The sequence below is a fragment of the Geotrypetes seraphini genome, chromosome 14 (assembly GCF_902459505.1).
Source record: "Geotrypetes seraphini chromosome 14, aGeoSer1.1, whole genome shotgun sequence".
Lineage (NCBI taxonomy): Eukaryota > Metazoa > Chordata > Amphibia > Gymnophiona > Dermophiidae > Geotrypetes > Geotrypetes seraphini.
In genome coordinates this window covers 32,740,134-32,753,263 of record NC_047097.1, presented here as the reverse complement: position 1 = coordinate 32,753,263, position 13,130 = coordinate 32,740,134, and the positions used below count along the sequence as shown (strand labels likewise).

The following is a 13,130-nucleotide window of genomic DNA, read 5'->3' as shown; positions in this document are numbered from 1 at the left end:
GTCTTTCCTGAACAGATTATAGCCTGATATAACTACATCCCAGTCATGGTTCTTCGAGATCGCTACTATATCCAACTCCTCTTCTTCCATCACAGCTTCTAGATCCAGAATCTTGTTTCCCATACTTAGAGCATTGCCCCCTTTTCCCATTCATGTAGAGGTATTCAGTGATTTTACTTACCTGAGGGCTAATACTCACCTGGGGGCTTTGATCACCCTGCTCTATCATTTCTAGTTTATTGTACACTGCCTAGATGTGCCCTTGATAGGTGGTACTGTTCATCGAGCACTAATTAAAGAGGAAACATTGAATTTAGCCATTAACCCACAGTAACCCAGGTAGTTAATACCGTCAAGATCCTAGGGGTTACATTAGATCAGAAGTTAACATACCATGAACACATCAGTAGAGTAGTTAAGTCCATCTTCTTCAGATTATGACAAATACGCTCTGTTTCAAAATTTTTGGAGCCTAAATCAATTAACATTCTAATACACTCTTTGGTTATTTCAAAAATTGATTATTGCAATGCCCTATTCAAAAAGAAATAAGGCGCTTACAAATCATCCAAAATGCCTCTATTAAGCTCATCATGAATGCCAAGAAATATAACCATGTCTTGCCTCTTCTCAAAAAAGCATATTGGCTTCCGGTAGCTCATCGCATTACTTATAAAATACGTCTGTTAACTTTGAAATCTCTTATTTTTAAAGCTCCAGCATTTATCGATAGGCTCTTGGTTCCCTATGCTTCTGCCAGAACGCTCAGATCTAGTGATCAACACTTATCGACAGTTCCTTCTCTTAAAATCATTAATACACGTCGACAGTATGTTTTTTCCATCACAGCACCACAAATCTGGAATTCCTTGCTCATTTATCTAAAAGTAGAACGTCTTATAAATAGATTTAAGAGCAAGTTAAAGTGCTTTCTTTTTAAAGATGCCTTTGACTGATTTAGTTTTATTTTTAAAATTTAGTCTGCTCTTTTGAATTTTATACTCCATTGTTTTTATTTACCCCTCCTGATGTTTAATCCATTTGTTTCTTTCCTTTAAATATTGTATTTTTTTACCCTTTTTCCCTTTCTGTAATGTATGTCTTGTTCATTGAGTACTGTTTATTTGTTTGTTCCCCCTGAAAGTTGTAAAGTTTTTTTAATTATGTTCATTGCTTTGAAGTATCATTAAGCGATTAATCAAATTTTAAATAAATCTTGAACTCTTGTAACTATAAAATCTTACCACCCTTTATTAAATGGGGCTCAATATGGTCTAAATGCAGTTTGGTATACACAGCTGAATATTCATTTTAAGGGAGCATAAAGAAATGGCAGGCACTAGGCTAGCGAGCAGGGAAGCCTGATTCCAATCCTGGCTCAAATCCTCCTTTCTTGTTCAAGTTGCTTTAACTCTGTTGCTTCCGGTACAAAAATAGATTCTAAGCCCTGTGGGGATAGGGAAAATACCTAGTGTGCCAGAATGGGACTTATCTTCAGCTACTACTGAAAGGATATAAGAACATAAGAATAGCTTTACTGGATCAGATTAATGGTCCATGTAGCCCAGTAGCCCGTCTTCATGGTGGCCAATCTAGGTCACTAGTACCTGCTCCTTTATGCGCTCCTTCATGCAGCTCTTTCACTCTTCACCAATTTCATGTTCTAACACTCATTCCTTTACCCAATTGTCCACTTTCTTCTGCCAGCTTATACTTTCTTATTTTTTCCTCAATCTATATATCTTCCTTACTATTCATAATAAAGAATTTGCTTTTTCCACCTCAGATACCATGTCATCTATCCCAACCATTTGGGGCCGCCGTCATAACGAACCCTCATTTAGCAAAAGCCAACTCAATATTCACCCCAGACAATACATCTCCATCCCTCTGCTTCCTCCTTCCAAAACCCTGTCCAAACACCCCCATACATTTAATTCTGGTCTAATAAATGTTCGCTCTCTAAAAAATAAACACCATTTAATTCATGATATTATCATTCATCACAACCTTCAATTACTCTGTCTTACCGAAATTTGGCTAACCCAGGGAGATGACGCATATATCACTCAGGCTTGCCCACCTAATTACAAAGCATTTTTCCATCCACGTCCAAATAAAAAAGGCGGCGGACTGGCAATCATCCACCACACTTCAATCTCTCTTCAGGTAAATACTTCTAATCTTTTCTCTCACACCCCTACCGAATCTCTTCAATTTTCAATTAAACTTTCCACCTCTCTCAATTTTCTTCTTATCTATTTACCCCCGCCAATTACTAAATTATCTCTCTCTACTCTCATTGCTACTCTAACTGAATTCAATATCACCTATCCTGAATCAATAATTCTTGGAGACTTTAATATCCATTTTAATTCACCTACTCATTACCATACTTCTGAACTCCTGACTTTGATATCCGATCTATCATTATCCCCACTTATCCACATGCCCACTCATTCTGCAGGAAATACATTGGACATGATCTTATGCCCAAGTACTATGACTTCTCTTTTCCACAATATCGAATCCATTCCAGTTCCCTGGTCAGACCATTTTCTAATCATTTGGCAATCAAATTTTACAAGTTATTCACACTCTACCAAACAAATAAATAACTCCTCTTTTACTCGCAATCTAAGTAACATTTCTCTTCCAGCTATCCAATCCTCCTTTGAACTGAATCTTAAAGACTTTTCCTCTTTAACTATAACAGAACAGACAGTTAATTGGGAGACCGCCACGACCTCTCTCCTAGATTCACTAGCTCCTAACTCCAAAATACAAAATAAATCTACCATTAATCCTTCACCAAAAAAACATCAACCATGGTTTAACGATAAACTGATCCTTCTACGTCGACAGGTTCGCTCAGCCGAAAGTAAATGGCGCAAAACATATAAAAATACTCACCTACTCCTCTATAAAGAAAAAGCTTCCCATTACAAAAAGACCATTCAACAGACAAAACAAGAATATTATTCAAAACTTATCTCAAAAACCAGTAATACATCTACCCTATTTAACATAGCTCAATCTCTTTCTAAATATTCAAAAAAGAAACTTCCTCCACCAACTGCTACATCCCCAACGGCAGATGAACTCTCCCAATTTTTCCACAAAAAAGTGATTGATATCAGAACTCATCTTGGACCATCTGTTCCCCCTTTTTCTCCGACCACTAACAATGATTCCTCCTTCTTGCCCCTCAGTTCTCTCTCTCAATTTAAAGTACCCACTTCTTCCCAATTATCTACTATTCTGCACTCAATAAATTCTCCTAACAATATAATCGAAACCTTTCCTCCACACTTACTTAAAAATTTTTTCTCTTTTTTCGGACCTTACATAAAGGAAATGATTTCCAAATCTTTTTCTGAATGTCAAGTTCCAACATCATGGAAAACTGCACTAGTTTTCCCTAAACTCAAACAATATAACGCTGATCCCTCTTTACCTAATAACTATCGTCCTATCGCAAATCTGTCTCTACTCTCTAAAGTTACTGAAAAAATTGTTCACACTCAACTATCCGATTATTTTGATCAAACACATGCCCTTCATCCATATCAGACAGGCTTTCGCTCTTCACATTCCACCGAGCTATCATTACTAGGTCTCATCTCAACAATACATTACTTTCACGACCACCTAAAATCGGTCATACTAATCTCTCTCGACTTATCCGCGGCATTCGATACCATCGACCATTCATTATTACTATCTAGACTGTCAGATTGTAACATCACAGGACACGCGCTTAACTGGTTCATATCCTATTTTCATCAGCGAAATTTCAAAGTTTATGCAAAAAACCAAATTTCTTCTTCAGTAATTCAAAATTTCGGAGTCCCTCAGGGCTCCATCTTGTCTCCACTACTGTTCAATATCTTTCTATCCCCTCTTCTTTCTCTCGCACAATCACTAGGTTTCTCTATTTTCGCCTACGCTGACGATATTCAGTTGCTATACCCGATTAACACCTCAAATCTTTTAGATATTATCGATCTAAATGCCAAACTGGTTATCTTAAGTGATTGGCTTCTCTCTAATAAACTCTCACTCAATGTCGACAAATCTTGCGGTCTTCTTCTCCCCATTAAAAAATCTGAAATAATACCTGGAACAATTTACATCAAATCTACACCATTACGTATGGAAACTAAAATAAAATTATTAGGCGTTTTCCTAGATAGCGAACTTACATTTCACGATCACATTAGTTCTGTTATAAAAACTTGTTTCTTCAAACTACGTATCATTCGCTCCCTCAGATCTATTTTAACTTCCGACTCGATTACCATACTAATTCACTCACTAGTCATCTCTCACTTAGATTATAGTAATTCTCTTCTCAATGGACTCCCCCAAAAAGAACTTCGGCGGCTGCAACTTATTCAAAATACTGCTATTAAACTCATTTACAATGTTGGCAAATATGAACATGTCACTCCTCTTTTTAAAGAGGCTCATTGGCTCCCCGTCACTCATCGGATACTTTATAAAATCATACTACTTACTTTCAAAATCAAACAATCTCACCTGCCCCTGTTTCTAGATAAACTTCTAATCCCCCAAAGTTCTTCTCGTTCTTTAAGATCATCTGATCAAAAACTCCTTTTCATTCCTTCTCTAAAAGAATCTTTCTACACCAGGACTACTAACTTTGCCATAACTGCACCCACATTGTGGAACTCTCTCCCCCAATTTCTTCGAGACGAAATCCAATTACCAAAATTTAAGACTCTCCTTAAAACTTACCTATTTAAAGATGCCTATGCCAAATCTTAATCTTTTTTTTTTTTTTTTTTTGTCCACTTGTTGATTTCTTCTTCAATCTAATTATCATTCTCTCAGCATATCTCTCACACCAGGCACCCCCGCCCCCCATGTTTTATCCCTCCCCTCTATCTCATTTCTTCTAAGATTATGTAACTTTCTCCCAACCTTCCCAATTACCCTCACTGTCAGGTTAGTCCATATGTTCTAAATGTTTCTATTTTTTCTTTCTCACTAATCTCTCCCAACACATCTAAATACTTCTTTCTTTTCTATTTAGATTTTATTGTTAACCGGTCAGATATTTGTTTTATGATCGGGTTATAAAAAACCAATAAACTTGAAACTTGAAACTTGAAGTAGTAGCATTCTGAAACCCAAGAGTGTCAAGATTCCATGCTACCGATGCTGGCTTCCCCCATTTTTGTCTCAATAGCAGACTATGGACTTTTCCTCCAGGAAATTGTCCAAATCTTTCTTAAAACCATCTACGTTAAATGCTGTTACCACACCTTTCTGGCTAAATTGAAATAAATAAGACCAGCATCTCATTTCTGATGGTGGAATATCCAGGAGACCCTAACACTCCCAGGATTTAAGAGGTGGTGAGTGACCTCTTATTAATGAAGCTGACCTCCCAGAAACTTGCCTGAATCTATTTTAAACATTTGTATACAGTGCAGGATAAATTATTTGGTGGACACTAGACAGACAAATGTTCTGGGCTTCTCGCCATGATATAAATACATTTGTAACCCCCCACCCCACATAGAAATTTCTGAACATTTGTTCAGTATGTTTAACTCTCATTTCCAAATCCCTGTATTAATATCATTAGGTCACCTTGAACCTGTGTTAGGTATAACGTGACTCAGAAATACTAGATTAGATCATTAGACCTCATCAAGCATTCTCTTGGATGTTAGAGTGGAAGAAAAGTCTGATGATTAGAGCAGCCCAGGCCAAATCCCACTGTAATCCATTGCCTCAGGTACAAACTTAGGTCCCCTTTGTCAGGCCACATTAGGGTTTTTTTAATCACCTTCTGCTGTGGTAAAAGCTCAGAATTCCTATGCGCATCAGAGCTTAAACCCCAACAACCTTAATGTGCCTTGATAAAAGGGGACCTTAAATTGTGAGCCCTCCAAGGACAGGAAAATACCTTATATACCTGAATTGGATTTAGTTTATTGCAAATCACAAACTCCTTCCTTCTCTCCTCCCCCAGTTGCCCGTTGGGAGTATCGCTGTGCATGGCACCAACTGAAGATGCTGTCTGTATGTCAGTGGAGGAAACAGGCATGACTTAATATCTGGTTTAGGGTAGAGCGGCAAATATCTTGTGAAATAAAGGCCTTCAAATTCTGATTAATTTTGTTTCTGTTTGATTTCTAGGAACTGAATTTGAGCCCATTCGGTATATTTGAGTTCATTCAGGGATATTTGGTTGATAAGAGAGACCACATGATCCCCAGGACTGAACAGAGAGAGAGGGCTGAAGAAGGAAAAGTTTGAATGGTACTCCTCTCTTATATTTATAAGTATTGCAAATATCCCTCCTCACCACAGACAGTCTAATGGATCTGAGGCCAAGTTTACTGCTCTTGCTGTGGACTTCACTGAGCTATTTCTTCAGTCTGTTCAGGCAGGTCATGGGACAGAACATTTATACTAACTCATGGGGCGTGCTTATTCATGGCGGACCCTTGGAGGCAGACAGGCTAGCCAAAAAACATGGATTCATGAACCAAGGATTGGTGAGTGGCTTTACTGTATATTGTGTTCATGAGCATGCAAATAGTATGTTAATAAAAATTTGGGAGGAGGAGGAAGGTTCTTAATTTGAGCATGAATGAAGAATTCCTTTTCACTTTATCTTGCAAAAGACGAGTTATTGCTCAAACCATCCAAAAGAACAATGGTCTCAATTCCGAAAATGCTGAGCTCCTAAGTAAAAGGCTCCTAAATTTGTACCCTATTTTCAGCCAAATTTAGGAGCATAACTTCAACTGAAAATTCATCTTAATTTAAGAGTTTAAAAGTTATGCTCCATAAATTTTAGGCTTGCCATTTGCCTAGCTTTAGGAGTCCAATTTTGAGCCTGGTACTGAAAAATCAGTGCTAAGCTCCTAACTTCTTTTATTTATTTTTATTTCATTTCTTTCATCCTGCTGTCCCCAAAGAGCTCAAAATGGTTTACAGGCTTTGATTTGCCATAATTACTGTACCGTTTGATAGTTTTTTTTATCCTAACTTGTTATCAAGTTTCAAGTTTAATAACTAGTGGGGGGAGGGGGTCTAATACCAATATACTTGATATACAGTTTATAGGTTACAGTTTGTCAGTCATCCTTACAGTGCAAAATTTTCAGAACAAGTTGTTCTAGCTTGACGCACACTAGGGATATAATATCAATATACATAATATACAATTTACATTTCTTTGTAATCCATCGGTGATGGTCAGTGAAGAGGTATGTTTTAATTGCTTTCCTAAAGTTGAGGGAGGCCTTCAAGGGATCTGATTTGTGGGGGCAGTTGATTCCAGTGACTCAGTGTGAAGTGGGAGTAGGCATGTCTTTTTGGCAGTTTCCATTTGTAAGGCACAGCCAGGGGGGCATTTCGAGGCAAATTTCATCCTGTGAGCGGAGGGACCTGTTTGGCACATACGGAGCCTGGTGCCATATCGTGCAAGGATCTGAAGACACAGCATTTGGTCATGGGCAGCCAGTGAGCTGGCGTTAAAGCCTGGGAGACAGTCATGGGCAGGAAGGTTTTTTTTAGAAGTTTGATTGCCACGTTTTGTACATGTTGGAGACTGCACGTTTTTTGCCGTTAGATCATTGAATATTGCATTGTAGTAATTCGTGCAGGAGAGTACTAAAGCATAGAGTAGTTGGATGAAGTTGATTTTGAAAAGTAGATCCTTATTTTTTGGAGTTGTTGTAGGTAGCAGAATGATGAGAATACCATCTGAGAGATATAATAATAATAATAATAATAACAACAGTTTATATACTGCAGTACCGTGAAGTTCTATGCAGTTTACAAAAGATTAAGCAAAGGTACAAATTGATTGACTTTACAAGGGGTATTCCTAAGCTGCACATTTGGTCTTTCGCAGTTAGGGTGGTCGAGTCCCAGCACAGCTAGGGACGAGGCAGTCGCAGTGTTCTTTGCGGATCCAAAGGAGTTCCATCTTGGAAGCATTTAGTTGCAATTTGTTGAGACATCCAGTTTCTGATTTCTGAGATGCAGCTTAGGAGTTTCATGATCTGGGCGTCACGGATTTCTCCTAGCGATATGTATAGTTGTCATCCGTGAAGGAGTGGATCTGTATTTGTGGGCTATGTCTAGGACAGGTCTGATGTAGAGATTGAATAATAGGGGGGATAGCAGAGCCCTTTGTGGAACACAATATTTGATTGGTCTTTTTCAATAGTGCATCGTTAAGCTGAATGCATTGAAACATAGAAACATAGAAATAGACGGCAGATAAGGGCCCACGGCCCATCTAGTCTGCCCACCTTAATGTCCCTCCCCTACCTTTGCCCTGTGAAGAGATCCCATGTGCCGATCCCATTTGGCCTTAAAATCAGGCACGATGCTGGCCTCAATCACCTGTAGTGGAAGACTATTCCAGCGATCAACCACTCTTTCAGTGAAAAAGAATTTCCTGGTGTCACCTCGTAGTTTCCCGCCCCTGATTTTCAACGGATGCCCTCTTGTTGTCGTGGGACCCTTGAAAAAGAAGATATCTTCCTCCGCCTCGATACGGCCCGTAAGATACTTGAACGTATCTATCATGTCCCCCCTCTCTCTGCGCTCCTCGAGCGAGTATAGCTGTAATTTGTCAAGCCATTTTTCGTATGGTAGATCCTTGAGTCCCGAGACCATCCGGGTGGCCATGGGGATCTGTTTTTCAGGAAGGAGGCGAACCATCTTAGTGCAGTGTCTTGGCTTCCAATTTCAGAGAGCTGTTCAATGAGGAGAGGATGGTCAACAGTGTCAAACGCCATGCTGAGATCAGCAGCACCAGAAGGACATCATTACCCTTGTCCATGAGTTTTCAGCAGTTTTCGATGTCGAGAAGGATAGTTTCAGTACTGTAGAATTTCCTGAATCCCAATTGGAAGGCAGATAGGGCTCCTTGTTTGTCGATGAAGGGATGCAATTGATTGTACACTGTTTTTTCCAGAATCTTGGAGATGAAGGGTAGGTTGGAGACAGGTCTAAAGTTGCCGGTCACATTGGGGTTGAGCATGGGGTTTTTAAAGATTGGTCTGATAACTGCTGACTTCTAGTTTATGGGGACTGCACCTGTTTGTATTGAGGTGTTGAGAGAAAGGATGGAGTGTACAAAGGCGTCTACCACCACCACTAGGAGGTTGGTGGACAGGGGTCTAGGTTGGAGCCGGTAGGGCGAATAGTGTCTAGTATCTCAGTGATGTCATCATGGGAGACCGTTTTGAAGTGAGTTAGGTTCTTGGTTGTAGTTCTAATTATTTTGTTGGGGGAACGATGTCTGTAGTGTGGCAGTGTCAAAGTGAGACCATATTTTTTCTACTTTGTCCACGAAATAGTTTGAGAGCGTTTCACTGTCGAGTTCAATGTTGTGAGTATTTTTTGTTAGTTTGAAAAGGTTTTTTGATCTGTTGGGGTTTTTTAATAGGTGGCTTTTTTTATATTCCTCATGCAGTTCCTTCCATTTGAACTTGTCACTGCTAAGTCTGGATTTGTACCATTTCCTTTCTGCTTTCCTTAGTTCTTTTCTTAGTTCTTAAGTTGTCAGTAAATTAGGGAGAGGAGTGTTTACAGGGATAGCATTTCATTTCTTTGGCTGGCAGTAACTCTTTGTATAGGGTTTTTACCTTGGTGTGCCAGTCCACGACCACCTCATCAACAGATTTAGAATTGGGTTTCGATGTTCTTGCTAAATTGGAAAGGCCTGTGGAAAAATTTTGTAAGTTGATAGTGTTGTCGTATATCTTATTATGCTGGGGTTGTTTCCTAGTTGGCGGTTGATTTGTTGTGTAGGTGTGGTTGAATGTGATCAAATGGTGATCAGACCAGAATAATGGTTTGCTGTGTGATGGGCTTACTGTCATTTTGGATAAAGATTAGGTCTAGGATGTGGCCGGCAGAGTGAGTCGGTGAGTGAACTATTTGCTGGAAGCCTAGGTCCAATAGTGAAGTGATGGAAGTCTGCTGAGGATCTGTCCTCGTTTTGGATAGCTTGTGAAGTTAGTCTACTTGTATGGTGACTCGGTTGTATATGATGACCAGTTTGCTAAGGACAGATAGTAGGTAATCTAAGATGGCCATTGGAGAGTGTGGTGCTCTTTATATCAAGGTGAAGGTTAGGTCTTTGTTGTGACCCACCAAGAAGGTGAGGCATTCTAGCGCGTCTACTGTGTTGGTGTCTGAGTCTTGGGTTGAGGCTGGACTTGAGGATTAGGACTACACCTCCACCTCTAGTGTTGGTGCGTGAACAGGCTATTGCTTGGTATCTTGGAGCGCAAAGCATACCCAAAATAGCTCCGTCAGTATCTTTGAGCCAGGCTTTGGTAATTAGGAAGATGTCCCAGTTATAGTGTCCAAATATACTTGCATTTGCCAGTGCCATTTTGAGGTTATTGGGAGTGGATGATGGGGGGGTGATGGGATAGGTGTAAGGTAACGGGATCTGTGTGGTAAAAAATTACTGTGGAGAAGGTGAGAGAGGTCACCATATCTACCCTGGCTTGTGATGACTGGGATGAAGTAGTACGTGTTGGTAAGAAGAGTAACTAGCATGAAACAGGAGGGTAGAGATTGTGACATTGGTATTATGAAGGTAGTGTAGTTTTGAATGATTGCTGTGGCTTGGTTTGGTTGAGTGCGTTGTGGATGATCGATGGGTGGGTCTATATATAGTATGTAATGTGAGCCTAGGGGTGGGGGGGATAAGTTCACAGTGTGGGTGTAGAAGATCCATTTTTCCCATAGGAAGATGGACAGAGTTTTGGAGTGGCTGAAAGGTGAGAATTTAGGATGTGACCAGCAGTTCTCCTCGGATGTGTCTGTCACCATCCACGTTTTTCTGCTCCTACATTTAAGCGTTTAGTAAAATTTTTGAGTCTGCACTCAGCCTTAGTAAATTTTCAGAGAAGCCAAATGCTCAAAGTTAAAAGGAGCATATATGGTTTAAAATTGGGGCAAGTGTTTTTAGATAGATTTGGTTGTCTGAAGAATATCATTTAAGGGTTCATGTTTTTACTTTCTCTTTTTCTGTTTAAAGATAGAAAAGCGTTTTCTGTCTCAGAAATCTGCTCCTGCTTAGCCACTTCCGCTATTTAAGAATATCAAGAAGCCAGTGAGCTGCTGTGCTGGTCGTTTTCCAAATGCAGCTATGGCACTGATCCGCTTGTAAAACAGGAATGTAGCATGAGCTGAGGCGTGGACTCAGAATAGACGTATTTAACTGGGTGGCTGCAATAAAATACAGTATGTGCTGTCTTGTGTTCACTGCAGCTGTAAAATAGTTTAGAAGTAAAAGCAAAGGGGAGGCATCCTAGGAGTAAGACCAGTGTTTTGTAATCTGAAGCGCATGTTGTTTAATGCTGTTGTGTTTATATTCTAATGGCTTTGCAAGGCCAACTCAAAGGACTCTTGCATTGGTGCTTCTTCCTCCTCAAAATGGGTGATGATAGGGTGTCAAATTAATGGTCCATCATCTCTCCCTCTCGTCCACACACAATTCCTCCCCCAGCCCATTTTCGGAGTGTGTGACAGAGAATTGCACATGTTGTCTATAGCTAGACCAGGCCTTCCTTCTGCCATGTGCAGCCCCACCAGAAAGATGAATTTGAGTCGGAGAGGGTGGGATGTAGAAGAGGGGAGAATCCATACTGGCCACAAGAAGTGTGTATGAATCGCTTCTGATGCTCTGTAGGCATTTAAGGGTGGGGTGGGGAAAATGGATTGTGAAGAGGAAAGGATGTCTGACTGCAGGGGACCAAGAGGAACCAATGATCTTGGCACCCTAAGCCAGAACCTCACCTGGTATATATTAATGGGATGTGGGATATTAAGTGTGGATACATACTGTAAAACAAGATGGACCTTCAAAATATCAACTCGCCTGCTTTTTGGCTTTATAAGATTTTATTTCAGAGCTTCCCAAGCCTAGCCTGCAGCCCCACAGAAACAAAGAAAATGATAACCGATAAAAGAGCAGATAGTAAACGGTATGAATCGTCAAACTGGACAGGCTCTCTCTTCCTCGACCTTACAGCTCTTGTATGCTAGTCCCATGCTTTCATGAACTCAAATATAGTCTTCCATCACCTCCACTGGGAGGTTGTTCCACACATCTTGTTAACTTTTCAATAAGGGGATACTTCCTTGAATTTTGTGGTTCAGTATGTGCAAATTCACACGTAAACAAATAGCTGAGGGGCAGCAGAAAAGGTGCCAGCAGCCCTGATCTAGTGACTGCTACTGCTTTAGGAGGTTTGTGGCCTGTAGCTGATAAGCCTGGTCTTGTCATTCAGGGACTTCTTTGGGTTTTAATTTTTTTGCAGATGGCCCCACATTTTATCCTCTAGTCTAACGAATGATGCAAATGAGACTTCCCAGTGAGTCTCTGCACATGCCCTCTCATCCCCCATGGGTCACCTCTGCTTTCTGATAGGGAAGCATTATTTCTTCCCTAGCTTGCATTTTCTCCTTTTTCTTCCCCTTCCCCACTTCTTATTTTTAATCTACCCTGTTGCTGAAAGTGAAGAGTTCACTTGGCTGTTCTGTCTCAATTTCCTTGTGGGGGAGCTTGTGCCTTCCCCCGGGGCATTGTGTGTATTTGGTCTTCGTCCAGGAGCTCTTTTAAGCAGCAGTATCTGGGATCTGTCTGTTCTCTGGTTAAATGTCATGCTGCTGAGCTTTTTTTGTTATGCTTGCATGTTTTTCAGTGACCACAATGGCTTGATTACCTTTCTGTGGAACTGAGATTAATTTGCTGAAATTTCTGTTGAATAGGCTCGTTTTTTTCCACTGTATTTTCTTTGACGGATTTGATCCTTTCCAAGAAGCTGTGGTGCAAGGTAGGAGACACTGTAGGATTCATTTTACAGAGGGTTGTTCAGCAGAATTCCTAAATTTTTTTCCGACTGGAACAGGACTAGTTAGATTACAAGGACAAGCAGTAACTCACATAATTGAAATGCAGTTCTGCAGTCTTGATTGAATACATTCTACTCTGCAAATTTTACAGTGGTGCTTTTGCAATTTGGCTTATCAACCCAAGATTAGCACTGAACATGTGGAAACCTTCTGGCTGCCTGCTAGTAATATAAGTGCCTCCCAGAAATAAT

The 13,130-nt window shown here is 40.2% G+C and overlaps 1 protein-coding gene across 3 annotated transcripts in view; it reads left to right on the top strand.

Moving 5' to 3' along the window:
* FURIN (furin, paired basic amino acid cleaving enzyme) overlaps nucleotides 1-13,130 on the top strand; it is a 296,800-nt gene that overhangs the window by 48,606 nt on the left and 235,064 nt on the right. For all 3 annotated transcript variants that reach the window (XM_033920626.1, XM_033920628.1, XM_033920625.1), the window contains one exon: nucleotides 6,175-6,536. In XM_033920626.1, the coding sequence (XP_033776517.1) occupies nucleotides 6,357-6,536 (180 nt within the window). In that variant the 5' untranslated portion in view covers nucleotides 6,175-6,356. The remainder of the gene's footprint in view (nucleotides 1-6,174; nucleotides 6,537-13,130) is intronic.